We start from the raw sequence: 16,117 nt of genomic DNA on the forward strand, positions 1-16,117 counted from the left end.
AGCAGATTCGACCAAAGCAAATTACTTATTTTTATTACAGTTTCACTGTTTCAAAACATAATTGCTTCTATTGTTTTGTTATGTGTCTCTTTTTTGCAACGTTGAAAGCAAAGCTATAAAATGCTGGTTCTCCCAATATCTGCTTTAATGTACTTTCGCACAACTATTCAAATCAACAGGTGGTAACCTTGGTAACAGTGATAACTGTGGCCACTGGCAAGGGACAGGATTTGCAAGCTGGCATTTTGGTTAAAATGTATTGTATAAGTTACACTTCACAGCATAATTATGCCCAAAGGCAAGTGCAGCTGCTCCTAAAACAGCACGATATGCGGCGGGAATTATTTTAAAGTTGATCATCGTGTTACGCAAGTTGTGTACTTGGAAAAGAATACTGGTCGTGATTTTGCTTAAACCAGTAGTTTACGTACCATAGCATAAAGCTAATGTTATTTAGCTCCATTGACTACCTAACATGAGAAGCAAATTCCTGTAAGAAGTACAGCCGGTACCAATCTGACAGAACGTCTTCCTCCAGTATCCTTCAAGGAGCTTCAATTGTCGCGCATGCTCTGTGACAGCTGGGAACAGTCTCACAGCCGGAACCAATCTGGCATGACACCGCCTCGACTGCAAGGTCTGTTGTGCTGGTAGCTCTACGTAGGGGGTCGTATGATCTGCATTGTTGCTTCTGTGTCCCACTTTCCTGACGTTTGTCCCTTGACAACAGTAGCCGGTTGTAACGGCTCTAGCCATGGCGGAGGGCGAGCGGCCCCTGTCCGGAGGTGGGAGTCATTTTGTTGGAAGTGGGAGCCCCCGAAGCAGCCCACTGATGGGCGCTGGTAAAAGGATGCAGCAGTCATCGCCGGGAGTACGGAATCGTCAGCAGCAGCTGCTCGGGCCGCCTGGACACAGCTTTCGCAAAGTGACACTGACTAAGCCCACCTTCTGTCACCACTGTACGGACTTCATTTGGGGGCTTGGGGGCTACCAGTGCGAAGGTAAGACTCGCTGCACAAGAGCTGTATTCATAGTCTTGTTTGCTAGTTTTGCATACCTCTTTTAGTTAGTGCCAGGAGTGTCAGCAATGCCTTTTTCTTATTCAAACCTTCTACTGTTGTCCGCATCCACTCGAGAAAACATCTCTACATCTGTTGACCCCGTGCACGTGAAATGCATAGTTCATTTCAGTTATCACCTACAGTCGTAAAAAAAAAAAAACTCTTAGCCTTCTTCGTCCCTGTAAGCACGATTCATATAAATCTGACACCGCAGACTTTAGCGAAGGCAGATCCAGATGTTCTGGGTTCTGTTAGCCATAATGTTTCTGAAAGATGCATATAAAAAATAATATAGGTACCATACTACAATGGGTATGTCTGACTACTTGTATACCTTTGGTTGTAGTCACCGTCTGTCATGGTTTTGTGGAAGCCTTTTTCAGTCTCCGTCTTCTGATTTGCAGAAATCTGAAATACCAAGATTAGTTTTTCAGGGGCTGTCTTATCAGTTCTCCTATTGCTTTCAGCGTTCTGACATGTAACATTTTTCTGCTAGTTGTATTCATCCGTTTACTGCGGTGAATTACTTTCGTGGATTCCAGCGTCACTTGGCTGGTATGATTTTGACATTCTTGTATTCCTTATCCTGCGATATTATTTAACATGCTGCCATTATCCATCAGATATGTGTCTTTTTAGTAGCCTTTTGCCCCCCCCCCCCCCACACGCACTTTGACATGCGTATGTGAAGCAGCCAGGTATGCTATGTTGAAGTGATTAGTTTGAAAATTATGAAGTAGGGAAATGGGACAAATACAGGGAGGGCCCTGAATTTCTTTCAGGATTTTCTTAGCTCCATCCTAGCTGAAGTAACATTTACATTTCCTGTAGTTCAACAAGAATTTTGAGTATAGATGAGACCACAACTGTTGCATGCCCTCCATATGCTTAATTATCACAGTAAAGTAAGGATGGTGTAACTTGGGTCAGTATCTTTCAATTATCTCATATTGGTGGGTTCTTGGTGCTTCTCTTCCGTTGTCAGACAGCAATATTGTAGGTTGGAAACAAATGAGCATCTTTCATATCCTTGATGAAGTGTAACTTTGGATCATAGCAAGGATGATGTGCAGACTTAATTGAATTAAAAAAAAAGTAATTGATGGTTGTTACCACTGTTGTTGATTCCTTACATTTATCCTTGTTTGGAAGATGTAATAGCATAAAGTGATTATGGTGTAGTTTTGCATTTAGCAAAATAATTTTTTGTTGGAGTATTATACTTGTTTTCCAGTTCTGACAGAAGTATGTGTAGTTGTAAAAACATTGGCAGATGGTGCACATTTTAGGTTAATTATTTTTTATCACTGTATGCGTCAGTTATGCTAGAAACAAATGCTACATTGAGAAATTATCCTGCAGTTCAAAGACCGATCATGTGGATACTTTTCAAACCAGGGGTGTGGCTTCATGTTTCCTGTCAGTGTAGTTAGTCATATCTGAACCAGGTGAGTTTTTAACAAGTGTTTCCTGTTATAGATTTAAAAGATTTACCAGAAAAAAAAATCCCTCTACCTATCATAGAAAGCTATACATATATTTTGCATTATGTATGTCTGTGTCTATAAGATATATCCATTGTGTGTATGTATATTTATGTGTATGTACAGGTGTGCGTACACCTCTGTGTGGCTCTGTATAAATAAATACATGTTAGAATGTATATATGTCTGTGTGTGCAATGTATCCGTATTAGTATAGAAAATAAAGCCCAAATAGAATAGGCATTATTTGGAAATGGCAAATTGTCCAGCAGTTTCATAGGTAAAAATTAGGCTCAAAGTCTGCAGACTGTTATGAGTTTAATCAATAAACAGAGATCAAAATTAAATCCTGTACCTTGTATATATGAGGTAAGGACCTTTACCATTATACCAACCCCACACCCACTTCCTCATGCCAGTCTCATCTGGTGCTGGAGAAGGAGGGACCCACCCCTCGAAAAATCTGTTGTTTTCCTATAATGTCCATCTTAGGTGTTGTCTTACATAACAATTGGCTTGGCATTTGTTTTTGTTGATGCGATATTGCTATACATTGCATTGTTTTTAACTAGCTGTGCACAAACCTCTTCTTTGCGGTGACCTGGTAGTTCTGTCTGGTTAAGTGAATTGCTCAGAGTTATACAGCTAGAAAATAGAAGCCGAGGGAATAAAAGCTTAGAGAACAGGATGAAGTTCATTAGTAACTCAAAGCCTTAATCCTCTGTGCTGCCCATGTAACTTTAAGTATGTAGCAGTTAATTATGAAAATGTTAGATACTGTATGTATTGAAAGATGGATCTCATAGTTCACTTTTAAACAAATGTAAGTATTATGTGAAATGTTATTGTATTGATACAGTTTTCCTCATTTATTTGCTATTACTTAGTCTCTTTCTTCTCATTGTGATTGTTTGGAAAAAAATAAATGTTTTAAGTATTTTGGTATGTATGTATTTATTTATTATTTGATTATGTTTTATTATGTTGTATATCTTTTTCATTTAAAATGCTCTAGAACAGGCTCCCCATCCATGGCATACAGAGTTCTTCCCTAACCCTAATTAAACATACCCTTGACAAATGGATGGGAAATCAGAAATTCACCCTAAGTCTCAGACAGTAATGTGTCAGCTAACGTACTCCCCCAACCAGCAAAAACATTCTAGTTAACATATCTCCTTCTAATAAATGTCCATGATACATAGAGACACGGTTGGGTTGGTTTGCGTGGCTAGACTTATAAAGGCCCTGGTGGTTGTTAGCCTAGTATATAACTATCAACTTATAATTACACTCTGAAATACAGAAAAGATAAGCTTGTTAAGCACCTATCAGTGCTGCCTGTCTGATGTCAAAGAGGTGCATAACAAGGTTAGTAGTGCACAAAATGCCTTAATTACACTTTGAAAATTGAGAAGAGATAAGGTTGCTAAGCACCAATCAGTCGTATTAAGCTCTGTTATCATACTAGAGTATTATCTGTGGTCAGCATCCATTGTACAAGAACATCAGGAAGCTGTTAAATATTTCTTAAAAAAAAAACGTAATGAAGCATGAAGTGTTTAATAGTTTGTCAGTGTTTTTCTGTGGTGGCCTCTGTCTGTGTGACACACAGCTTTCAAAGTTATAACATTCGTAGTGCTACTACACACTTTATTTTCTCCAGCTTCTGTAGCACATAGGAGTAGGCAAAACTCCATGCTGTACAAAGAATTATGATTGAGTCTGCTCAGTCATATCCCACATTATTTGTTCTTGACTTATAGTCATACCTCCTGCTTTGCTGTTGAGGTGAAATTTTTGACATCCATGTCTCAAACATATAACAATTTGGTTATGATTGGAGACCTGTTCATAATCCCTACATTATGTATTGCTTAGAGCTATTATGCTGTAGTCTTGCATTAGATGTATACAAAGCAGCCATTACGGAACAGTGCTGAGAAGGTGAAACCTCTCTGAAAGATGTAGAACATGTCTCTCTACTAAAAAAAAAAAAAAAAAGCAGACCGAAGGGTGCTTTTAAAGCTGTTAGACTTTTAAAGGTACACTTAGCTTCTGACCACTGGGTGTGTGACAGCACTAAGTATTATATGACTTTCTAAGCTGTAAAACACTTCATGCTCCTACACTTTTTTTTCTGTTTTGTGTGAGTGTGTTGTGTATATATTGGAATGTAGTTGGAAAGGTCGACAACTACTTTGGTCATCAAGTACTTTTGTAGTGTGAAAGTGGGGAAATGGAGTTTAAAGCAGTTACACAGTTATCTGAATTCTGATAGAGAAACTTTATTGTGCTGTGTTGGGTGGCAGGAAAGGTAGCTGGTGTGTGAGATGGTGATACAGTGAGGTCAGGAAATATACCCATCTGATGTTGTAAAGCTTTGTTCATTAATTACTAATAGGACCTCTGTTCTGTCCTCGGAACTGATATGTCCATTTCCAAGCTCGCGCCAGCCAAAAACTCTTGGCTAAGACCTACCCATAATGCCCCACTGCTAGTTACTCCAGATCTCGTTTGCCACGTTCCTAGTCAGACGTGCTAGCCATCTCTCTCAAAGCTAAGTAGAAAATTATTTTTAAGACAGTTTCTCTTCAAAATTGTTTATTTTTTTAGTCATTAGCCTTTTCTCAATGTCGCCTATAACCTAATCCTGTTCCCTAGCCTTTACCTTGGTAATTTAATTTCTACCACTATTGGTACTGTCTCTTTCTCCTGTCTTTGACAGGCCCTTCCTTACCACTTGTGGTATTTTTTAAATACCATCATTGGTATTCGCTCCCTTTTTCTCTCCCTTATTTTGTTTTTTCAATAGGATAGCCTTGTTGCATTACTATGTCAAACAAAGCTAAAATGGGATTTAAATAGTGTGATAAGTGTTTGCATAAGATGCCTAACTTGGATACACATGCTCGTTGTGTCTATTGTTTGGGTGTGGATCATATTAAAGCTGAGTGTGACATTTGTGCTAGTTTTAGTATTCGTGCACTAGCAGAATGTAAAAATAAATGTATTTTAAAAGGTTTACTCAAGACATCTTTTTTGGAGGCCTCACCCCCTCCAAAGACCAAAAAACATAAGAAAAAACAGAGTCACTCGGTTCCTGCATCTCCGTCCGTTACAGAACCGAGTCCGCTCCGTGCTTCGCTAGCGCCCTCGGCACAGACCTCTTTGGCACCAGGCTCTGTGTCCTCTCCCTCGGTGCCGTCCATGATATTCACCCCTATTTCTGTTCCAACCTCGGCACCACTGACTTCGGTGCTGTCCTTGGATCCAACATTGGCTCCAATGACTGTACCTGCTTCAGCACCATTCCCGGCCATGGTGCCAACAATTTCTTCAGCTCCATCAGCTACAAAACTCTAATACCTGCCAAGGACAAGATACTCTCCAACTTACGACCCTTTTTTGGGGCAGTGGTTTTGCCCCTTTCTAGAAAGACCTGATTCTCCTTCAGCGGCCTCCTTTAGATCCACTAGGAGTTTTTCTGAATTAGATCTAGTGCGGGTTGTGGACCATCTTCTGGCAGCTAGGGGATTGCCCATTCCAGCTAGACCTTCCTTCCCTCTTGGCTCAGAATATTTACTACATCTTCCCCTGTTTATCCTCCTCCAGCCTCTACCCAGATCCTGGAGATCCCGGTACTGATGTTCACTCCAGTGCATACTATTTCGGCTCCGACAGCAGTGTTTCCCTGTTGGCACAGACCACCCTTGCTACATAGTCTCCGGTGGAGCTGACGCTCTCTCAGAGCAGTGCTTGGACCATCTGTACCTTGGTACCTAGCCCGATGCCTATTTCCTCGCTGGTGCCATCTATGTCCATGGATCTGACGGCTTCCAATTCTCTCGGAGCTCCTCACCTGGAGGTGGGCTCCTCAGGGCGGGGTGTGACCCCAGTTCTGAGGTTGTCCCTCCCGGTTCCAGGCTCCCATCCCTCCTCAGGTGGGCCTGCTGTCCAGGTGATGGAGAGGGTCCTTCACGCCGAAGGCACGCAGTCAGCACCAGTGACATCAATATCAGAACCCCCCCCCCCTTAGCATGCACCTCTCCCAACCCTCTATTTCTGGACCCTGGGCACAGGAGTCACAAGAACCCCCTTTGAAGGGAACCCCTTCTCTGGAGTCCTCAGAAGATCCCACTGGGAGCCACCCTGGAAGAAATGGTGCAAGAGGAAGCACCTTGATTCCCCGGAGGAATCTATCACCAAAGACACTGATTTTGATGAGGGGGAAGGGTCCCCGCGGTCTCCCCTGGATGACGTCTCATTCGGAGACATTCTCAAAATCCTCAAGCAGTGGGGAGACTGGAAGTCCTCTAACCCTTTTTCTGAGGAGTCGGTGAACTTGCAGGCCTTCTGTGCCCGGCCATCTACTTCCTGGGTGACCCCACGTGCAGATGACCTTGTTAAACTCATTGTGCAGCGTGCCTGGAAGGCACCGGACAACATAGAACCTGTTCCCTAGAGGCCAGACAAAGGTTTGTCTACACCTGAAGACCAGACCCACTGGTCCAAGCAGTTGACAGTTGATTCTATGGTCATGGCGGCGGCCACCAAGAGGGAACTGGCAGAAGATAGTTCCACTGTCCATCCTCCAAACAGGGAGTTCCGGACCATGGACAGACTATGGAAGTGGACCTATGCTTCAACAACCTTCGCCACTCAGTCGCTGAAGTATCTGGCACACTTTATTTGCCTCCAAAGAGACCTAATTTCTGAAATGTCTTCCTCTTTGGTGGGGGTACTGCCTGATGAGGTGTGTGATACTGTCGCCTCGCAGCTAGCTACTCTTGAATCTATCTTGAACTCCTTGATGCTTTTGATATCTTACACCACCGAGGGGGCAGCTCGAGCTACCGCATCAGGCATTGTCATGAGAAGTAATGCTTGGATGCGGTTGTGTGACTTTGCAGACCCCTTTAAATCATCCTTCTTCAATGCACCTGTCGACAAATCTGCACTTTTTGGACCCAAAGTACGAGACACACTTGCACATTGTCTGCTGTGGGCATATGCTTTTTCAACCCCCAGAGGTCCTATTCCGGGAACCAGAAGGGAGGAAAAATGTGGTTCAAGAAATCCCAAGGATCTTTTCGTGACACTCGTGGTGAACAATCCCCCTGGGGTAGAGGGGGCAACTCATATGGAAGACTCCTCTTTCGGGGTAGAGGGGGCAATTCATATGGAAGACTCCTCTTTCGGGGTAGAGGGGGTCTGCGTAACCAGGGCACTAGAGATTCTTTCTCCGGCAGACCCTACCAGTGCTCCTGAGCAGCGGCCCGATAGCTTTCCTCTGAAAGCAGTCGGGGGTTGTTTTTCTCTGCATCTACCAGCCTGGCATCTTATTACTACCGATGTTTGGGTGCAGAGAATAATATCTAGAGGCTACCAAATACCATTTGATTTAACTCCCAGACCCGTCAGATGAATCCCCGATGTACCACCCAATCAGAGGGAATTAGCAGCCTTAGAAATAGAAAAGCTGCTAAGAAAGAGAGTCATCCAACCAGTCGCACCAGACCAGACAGGATCCAGGTTTTACTTGAGGTTCTTTTCAGTGCCAAAAAAGACGGGACTGGAGACCAATCCTGGATCTCAGCCTATTGAACAAATTTATCAAACCTCAAAAATTCCAGATGGTCGTGGTACAGTCCATTCTTCCCTTCGTAGGGAGAGACAACTGGATATGCTATATAGACCTCCAGGATGCATACTACCACATAAAGATGGATCTCCATTCTCAGAGGTTTCTCCGCTTCTGGCTGGGAGCCAATCACTACCAGTTCAGGGCACTGCCATTCAGTCTCTTGAGTATCTCCTTTCCACACAATGGTCGTTGCTAACTCACCCACTCGACCACATGATACGTCTTACAAACCATTACAAGGAAGAAATGCTATGCTGGATGAATCCACAAACTAATCTTTGGTGTTGACCGTTCTGTCTTCCCCAGCCCACGGCCACAGTGACCACAGATGCTTCCCTGTTAGGGTGGAGGGGGGGGCATTTCCAGGGAGACTGTCCAAGGCACCTGGTCCCCCATGGAGGCTAATTTGCACATAAATGTCCTGGAACTGAGGACAGTTCTCTTAGCGTTGCAAGCGTTTCATGCATCCTTACCCTCTGGGACCATTGCAATTCAGTCAGACAACATGTCAGTCGTCTGGTATATCAACAAGCAAGGCAGAACCAGATGTTACCCCCTGTGTCAGGAATCCATGAGGATTTGGCACTGGGCAATAGCTTTCAACCGCTTTCGTATAGCAATACACATTCCCGGGAGTTCCAACCTTATTGCTGACAATTTGAGCAGGAACATCCTGATGCCTAACGAGTGGTCTCTCAACCCTGTAACAGCGGATCAGATTTTCCAACACTGGGGCAAGCCTTGCTGTGACCAGTTTGCTTTCCCTCTACACTACAAATGCAGAAGCTGTTTTGCCCTGATCTCCCTCTCAGGGGAACCACCGAGGGACGCTCTAATGCACGATTGGCCCCCGGGTCTCCTGTATGCCTTTCCCCCCATTCCCAAATTTCTCCAGAAAGCTCAGAGGTTGAGAAGCAAAGTGATCCTCATTGCCCCCTACTGGCCCTGTCAAGTCTGGTTCCCATTTCTATGGCCTCATCTGATTCACAGCCCGTGGATCCGGATCATTCCCAAGACCTGTTATCTCATCCTCGGGGACTGAGTCATCCGAACCTGTACAGTCTCAAACTCACAGCTTGATTCCTCCACTTCCAATGATTGCCAGGCTGCCTGACATCCCATCTCCTGTTCGTGAAATTCTTCTGGCTTCACACAAACCTTCCACCAGGAAAGTTGATTCTAGTAAATGGACTAGGTTCTCTATTTGGGCCAAAGATCAGAACTTAGACCTTTTCTCTATGCGTATTCAAAAGATCCTGCAATACCTGACTACTCTTTTACATGCAGGAGCCTCAGCATCGACAGTCACTGCACATTTAGCAGCTATCACCAATTTTCATAATGGACTTGATAATTCTTCAATTATGTCACACCACCTATGCAAGAACTTTTTGAAAGGAGTATTACATGTTAAACCTCCGGTCAAGCCTCCCTTAGAACCCTGGGACTTGACTTTGGTACTTCAGCCTCTCACATGTCCTCCTTTCGAGCCCTTTGATTCATGTGATTTAAAATTTTTGTTATGGAAAACCTTATTTCTAGTAGCAGGACCCAGATTGGGTGAACCTGTTTCCAAAGTGACTTTATCCTCCTGGCTTAGAAACGTCATTACCTTTATCTACCAGCAGAATAAGCTATCCTTAGCTTTCAGAATAAAGGCTCATTCTAAGAGATCTATGGCTACTTCTGTAGCATTTCATTCCAGAGCCTCTATGGATATCTGCACAGCATCCACTTGGGCAAGACCTCATACCTTTATCTCTCATTACAAATTGGATTTGGCCTCCAGGGGACGAGCATCTTTTGGTTCATTGGTGCTCAGGAATATCCTTCCTTAGGGCCACCCAGGACTCAAGTAGCTGGGGACTCGGTTCTATTAGTAATTTAATGAACAAAGATTTACAACATCAGATAAAGAAGTTATGTTTTACCATAACGTTCCATCTGTGTTGTAGATCTTTGTTCATTCATTACTTCCTGCCCTCCTTCCCCCTGCCTGGACTCCTAGTGGACTTTAGGAACTCCTGGTTAGGGTATTTGCTCAGATAGAGCCTTCTACTATTTCTTCTAGTACGTCTATTATCTAGGGGCAGGCAAACTCGATATGGAGTAACTAGGAGAGGGGCATTGTGGGTAGGTCTTAGCTGAGAGTTTTTGTCTAGTGCAAGCTTGGAAACGGCCGTATCAGTTCTGAGGACGGAACCGAGGTCCTATTAGTAATGAATAAACAAAGATCTACAACACAGATGGAACGTTATGGTAAGACATAACTTCTTTTTTCCTCAGTGTAGTGTGATGTCAGACTTGGTACATGTAAAGTAGTGTGGGTGTGAGGGGTGCAGGTGGGCTTGCCCCCTCGCAAATAAAGTTTTTTTTATGTTTAGGGATTTTTGTTGATTTCAGTGTTATGTGGGTTGACAACTTCATGCATTTGGGATTTTATGTAGTCAGGCAATTGTGTTTGCTTGTGGGGTGTTATCCGTTTTGTTTTGTAGATGTTTATAGATATAATCATGTGTACATGCACACATATATATATATATGTGTGTGTGTGTTACAGGTACATATGTGTATAAGGTATGAACTTAGGATAATATGTATTTTTTAAGCTTGTATTACCGTGTACTTTTTACTGCATTTTGCTTATTTCGAGTGTGCCTTTTATTTATTTTTTTGTGCTGTTTTACATTGTGCACTTCTGCACCTGTCTGCATTGATTTACTTCCTGTTTGTAGAATCAAGGTTATACTTTCAGTTTCTTCAGGAGATTCATTTTTACATTTTTGGATTACTTTTACAATTCTTGATCAGGTAGTACACTTAAATTGAGTTTTATTGCTTTAATTATGGTGAAGTATGTTTAATTTGTGTCTGAATCCCAATTTCTGTATTGTTTTATTTTTAATTTATTTTATTTATTGCAACCCTCTAACCCTGCAGATTTAGTGATATAATTGAGATGGGGTATATTTCTGGTGTTTTATGTTTTTTTATTGATTTATTATTTTTAGTATTTCTGTGTTTGATAGTTTTTCCCTGTTAAATGACTTTTCAGAATGGTAGCAGTTTGTTCTGTGGAGATTCTCTGTGTATGACACAGTAATATATTACTGTATTAGAAGGCATTATGCAGAAGTAACAGTCATTGTCTGGGATTGACTAGTGACCTAGAAAGCCGAGTTGGTGGTATGCTTGAATGCCCAATAGCCAGTTTACCTACCGGGGGGGTGTAATTCTTTTGCGGCATATTGAATCACTACACACCCTTCCCGTTGGAGCAGTATAGAGCATTTAAAGAAACCCCTGTGGTTAGGAGCAGATGGTATAGGATTGTGTTGCCTCATCTTCCACCCTGTAGAGGTGGTTGAATGCTCCACTAACTGTGCTCCCAGGTTGGCAGTCCTTTTCAGGGAGTAAGACGGTCAGTCTACCAGGGGATAGGGGGCAGATGGCTATCTTGCTTATGGGAACCAAAACAGAAAAAAACAAAAAAGAAAGGAAAAGCAGTATCAGCCCTGTTTTTGTTTCATTTTATCCAGTGGCGTTTGAGGTTCTAGTTTGTCAGTTTTCTCAATATATGTAACTGCTGATCTTGCATGTCTTGATGCCTTACTTTGGGTTAGTGGAAAGAAAGAAGCACAATGTTTTATATATATATATATCTGTATGTGTTACAGTGTATGTAAAACATTTTTGCTATAGTAAAATGAATTTGTTGTCCCATTCATTTTACGTTAGAAGAATCAAAGAGTAGTATGTTGCCACTGAGAAATTTATGTTTTTGAATAAACTGAACCCGCCCAGTATCTATAAAGTTTACTCTGAGTTAGACATCAGGCAACAGCTTAGTGACTGAATACTGACTACATTTTATTATTCTTGGCTCTATTTTAGGTGGGTTCACTTAAGTGTGGTCAAACTGACCTGCTGCATTTATAATGTTTGCCTAAAAATTCTAAAACTCCCTCTGGGTTGATCAATCATTTGTAAAATAAGATGTAGTGAATGCAGAGTATGTTTTGGAACTACCATGTGAAAATATCCTTACATTATGGAATCTCAATGACAAATTTCATTTGGGTTGTCCCAGCAGAATATAGAATTTGGTTTGTGGTTACTACTGTATCGTCTTTGCATGTGTGCTTCAGTGTATGGTGGTGTACAGCTAAGAAGCTTTCATGCATTTGCATTTTCTATGGTAATATGTGTGTGATACTCTCAGTGTGTTAAAATATCTCTCAACTGTCCAGTTGGAAAAAAACTCAAGATTTAGGACTCTTGTATGTGTATTAAATGCAATGTGCTGAGTACATTATAAGCCTAGAAACAAATCTAGAGGTATAGGCTTTTTGTATGTATGGTAAATACCAGGATAATTGTGTTTCTGCAATATTTTATGTAATGGAAACTAGTTTTCATAACACTGGTGATGTAAGATGCTGCTTTGAAAGTGTAATCCATTAAGTTTTTTTATTCTGTACAGTTATAGGCTGAAATCATTTTGTTTGGTATAACACTAACTTGGGTATGAATAAACATTGTAATTAGAAGGTAATTTCTGGGTAAATTGTGAAGTTGTTGTTGCAACCTGAATAGTGTATTTTTTAATTTAACCTGAAATAAATGCTTTGGAACATTCATGTTTTATTTATTTTACCTGAAAGGAAAGATTTGGAACATTGCTTTCTTGTATTTTATATTATTTGTCCAGCTAAGATGGATAGTGATTCATACATGGAGAAAATGCATTTTTAGAGACAAAGTGAAATACAAATAATTTAAAAAAAATATAAAAAAATAATCAGTTATTAATAGAATGTGATGTCCTTGAACATAGTGTTGAGAAGATATTGTTTTACATCTTGGTTTAGTGCCTCTGCACTGGAATTATGTGACACTTTAGATCTCTAACTGAAGGCCATTTGTTTGTCTACTTTACTCTGATACTCAGTTCATTTGCCTTTCTGAGATTTAAGTTGTTCAGAGAATGTGAAAGATATTTTACATTTTGTCTTTTTCTACGTGATGAAAGATGCTGACTTTGTGAAGGGAAGAATGGCTTGTCTTGGAGGATTTCTGATTTTGTCAAAAAATCTGTTACAGAATTATTTAAGACTTGGAAAGTTCTGTTTAGAATATGTACTGTAGGTTCATAAGTGTGTACTAAGCTAATGGCCCTGGAGCCTTTACAAGCCTAGCACATAGAATTGCCCTGGCATCGTGCCACCCGACGTTAGTTCCCAGTGCCTCTATCGAGTAGAGCCACTGGAGTGATACCCGGGGTGAACATTCTATTTCCCATCCACTCTTCAAGATTTCTGTTGAAGATGGCCAGTGAGGTGCTCTGCTTGACATGTATGGGAAGTCTATTCCAGAGGATGGGGCAGTCTCTGGATTATGAACCTGTCACTCCAGCATGTTCTGTTGATTGTGGTAATGAGTTTGAGGTCCCTGGAGCGTGTGGTGTGGTGGGATTGGGATTTCTTTAGATGTAGCATTTCTAACAGAGCTGGGTCAGACATAGCTTTGTAAGTTGAGCAGAGATCGGCTCTTAGTAGACGATATGAGACTGAGAAAAGCCAGAGTTTTTTTGAGTCTGCCCTTGTAGAATATGTGTTTTAGACCTAGGATCCTCTTTGTACATTCCTTTTTGTATTTTTTTGAGAATATGTTTATGTTTTTTTAAAAAAAATACAAAAAGAAGTTTCTTTTTGTGTGTGTTTTTTTTAACCAATTGGTTTTTCTGTGTGACCTTTTTACTCATTGTTTTAGAATATTTTTTGGTACTTGCGTATTATCGCAACCAGATTTTCATTTTAATGCAGGTTGCTTTCCGATGTGTAAAGTGGTACCGATAATGTAGTAAAAACACAGAAACAATGTTTTCTTTACCATTTTTAGTTTGCTTAGGTAGATTTTTGAGATAAACACATAAAAAGTAATGTTTTACTGTAGGTATAAGATACCAAAAGCATTGACATTCAGTCATCATTTGATTGGAGGATAGCACCATTAGAAAATAAAACCTAAGCAGTACTGTCCACTTGTCACAGACAAAACAACCCTACAATCACATATCATTCTCATCCAGTAACACCACATTGGATAACCTGATAGTTTTACTGTAATGCTATCATAAAAGTTTCTTATCAAGTATGTTCGTTAAATTTTGCAACCGCTTTCTTATTGTACTTTGCAAGCTTCTATTGTACAGTTTCTTTTAAAACCGTGTTGGTACAGCTTAAAGAAATAAATAAACAGATTACATGAAAACATTTGCATGTCTCCCGGTTTTTCTTTACAGAATTACATCCACACAGGTACTAAATTTAGGACTACAGCTCCCAAATAATCATTTTTTGACAGTAGAACAGTCACTCTGAGAATTGAAACAAATCCATTTTACAGTAATCCTTTCCCCAGTACGATAACAGCCGAGACAGTTGAACCGTGTGCCTAAAAGTATGCAAAAACAGGAAGAAACCTTTATTGGTTCTTTAAACTTCCTGAATGTAATACAAGCAAACTGACTTGATCTTAATAAAGACGTTAAACAACATCTTACACTATTTCCAATACTCCTTTCAGGTCAACACCCATTTTCACGCAACCGTCATGATCATGATCGTTGTATTCATTGCCTGACGTTGGTAAAAACACACTATTGACAAACCTAAATTTTATCCCTTATTCATCTTCCAAACACATGAAGAATATCCCAGAATACTTCAGTACACATTAGTCAACCCTAAAAAGACATTGTTTCGTTCAAACATAACCAAATCTCACATGTCACAAATCTGGTTGCGATAATACTTAAGCACCTATTTTTTTCAGAAAAAATTATGCTCTTTGTAAGGGGTTTAATACATCAGATGTTTTAGGTGGAATTCGGGTGGAGTTCAAAGGTTATATTTTCTAAAGTAACACTGCCCTTTAGTTTTGCAGTTAGCACTGAGGATTAAGACTATGAGCTGTTAAGAAATTCCTTCTGTGGTATAGGGTTTGATTACCACTGCTTTCATTCATCTATTGTATGACCTTGAGCCAGTCAGTAAATCAGACAGTGCTTGGAGGCAAAAAGGAATTTGGGCTAGGCTCCTTAATGGCCTCCTGGAATGTATGTCTGTTAATTAATATGAGTTTTGTTGTTGTTTTTTTGTATAATCAGATATAGATAGTTTTTAGTGAGGACTTCATTCATAAACTGAATAAACTGAACTTTTTAGTAAGTCTTAAAACAAACTAATTTCCCACTGTGTCCCAATGTTCTTTTAAATTTTGTTTTCTTCAGTGAACTTTTTTGAAGCTGTCAAAAGAAGAATTTGGTGAAACATCTTTCTGATAAATATTTTAAGCCTGATTTCTTAACATTTGACATTACTATGTAGCTTTAACAGCAATGCAGTGTATCTGTTTTCTTTTGACTATAGAGATGTATCTCGGTATCCAGAACAGATGCACACTAGCTGGAAACTTCTTCCATGCTAAAGGTCACTCTTCACATAAGGCAAATGCATGCAATATTGTATGTCTGCATCTGTTGGCATGATAAATACAGGGTTTGTTATTGTTCTCCTGTTTGTTGCTGTGGCTTTTGCTCATATATCCAGCAGAGATTCTTGCACAAGTACTGCACAATTATACAGCTACCCAAGTCCTGTATTGCAACTACTTGGACATCTAGGCATGCAGAAGCACAGGATTGAAATGGCCCCATATCTTTGCTATTTGGTATCCTGAGCTAAACAGGCCTGTGGAGAATGCATCTGTACGTGACAACTTTAGTTTTATAAGCCTCATCTGGATGGTTGCAAGAGAGTGGGGAGTGAAGAATAATAGTGAAGTGAAGTTGCAGAGTACTGCCAGGAGACATTACTAAGGGGCTCTGGCTAAGTTTGCAGATGACTGCAAGGTAGGAGCAG

The 16,117-nt window shown here is 40.7% G+C and overlaps 1 protein-coding gene across 1 annotated transcript in view; it reads left to right on the plus strand.

Moving 5' to 3' along the window:
• The first annotated feature begins 435 nt into the window (after positions 1-435).
• DGKQ (diacylglycerol kinase theta) overlaps positions 436-16,117 on the plus strand; it is a 2,194,335-nt gene continuing 2,178,653 nt past the window's right edge. Inside the window, exon 1 of the mRNA XM_044059107.1 lies at positions 436-1,001. Coding sequence (XP_043915042.1) covers positions 755-1,001 — 247 coding nt within the window. The 5' untranslated portion in view covers positions 436-754. The remainder of the gene's footprint in view (positions 1,002-16,117) is intronic.

The sequence above is a fragment of the Protopterus annectens genome, chromosome 17.part0 (assembly GCF_019279795.1).
Source record: "Protopterus annectens isolate FY-2018-M chromosome 17.part0, PAN1.0, whole genome shotgun sequence".
Lineage (NCBI taxonomy): Eukaryota > Metazoa > Chordata > Ceratodontiformes > Protopteridae > Protopterus > Protopterus annectens.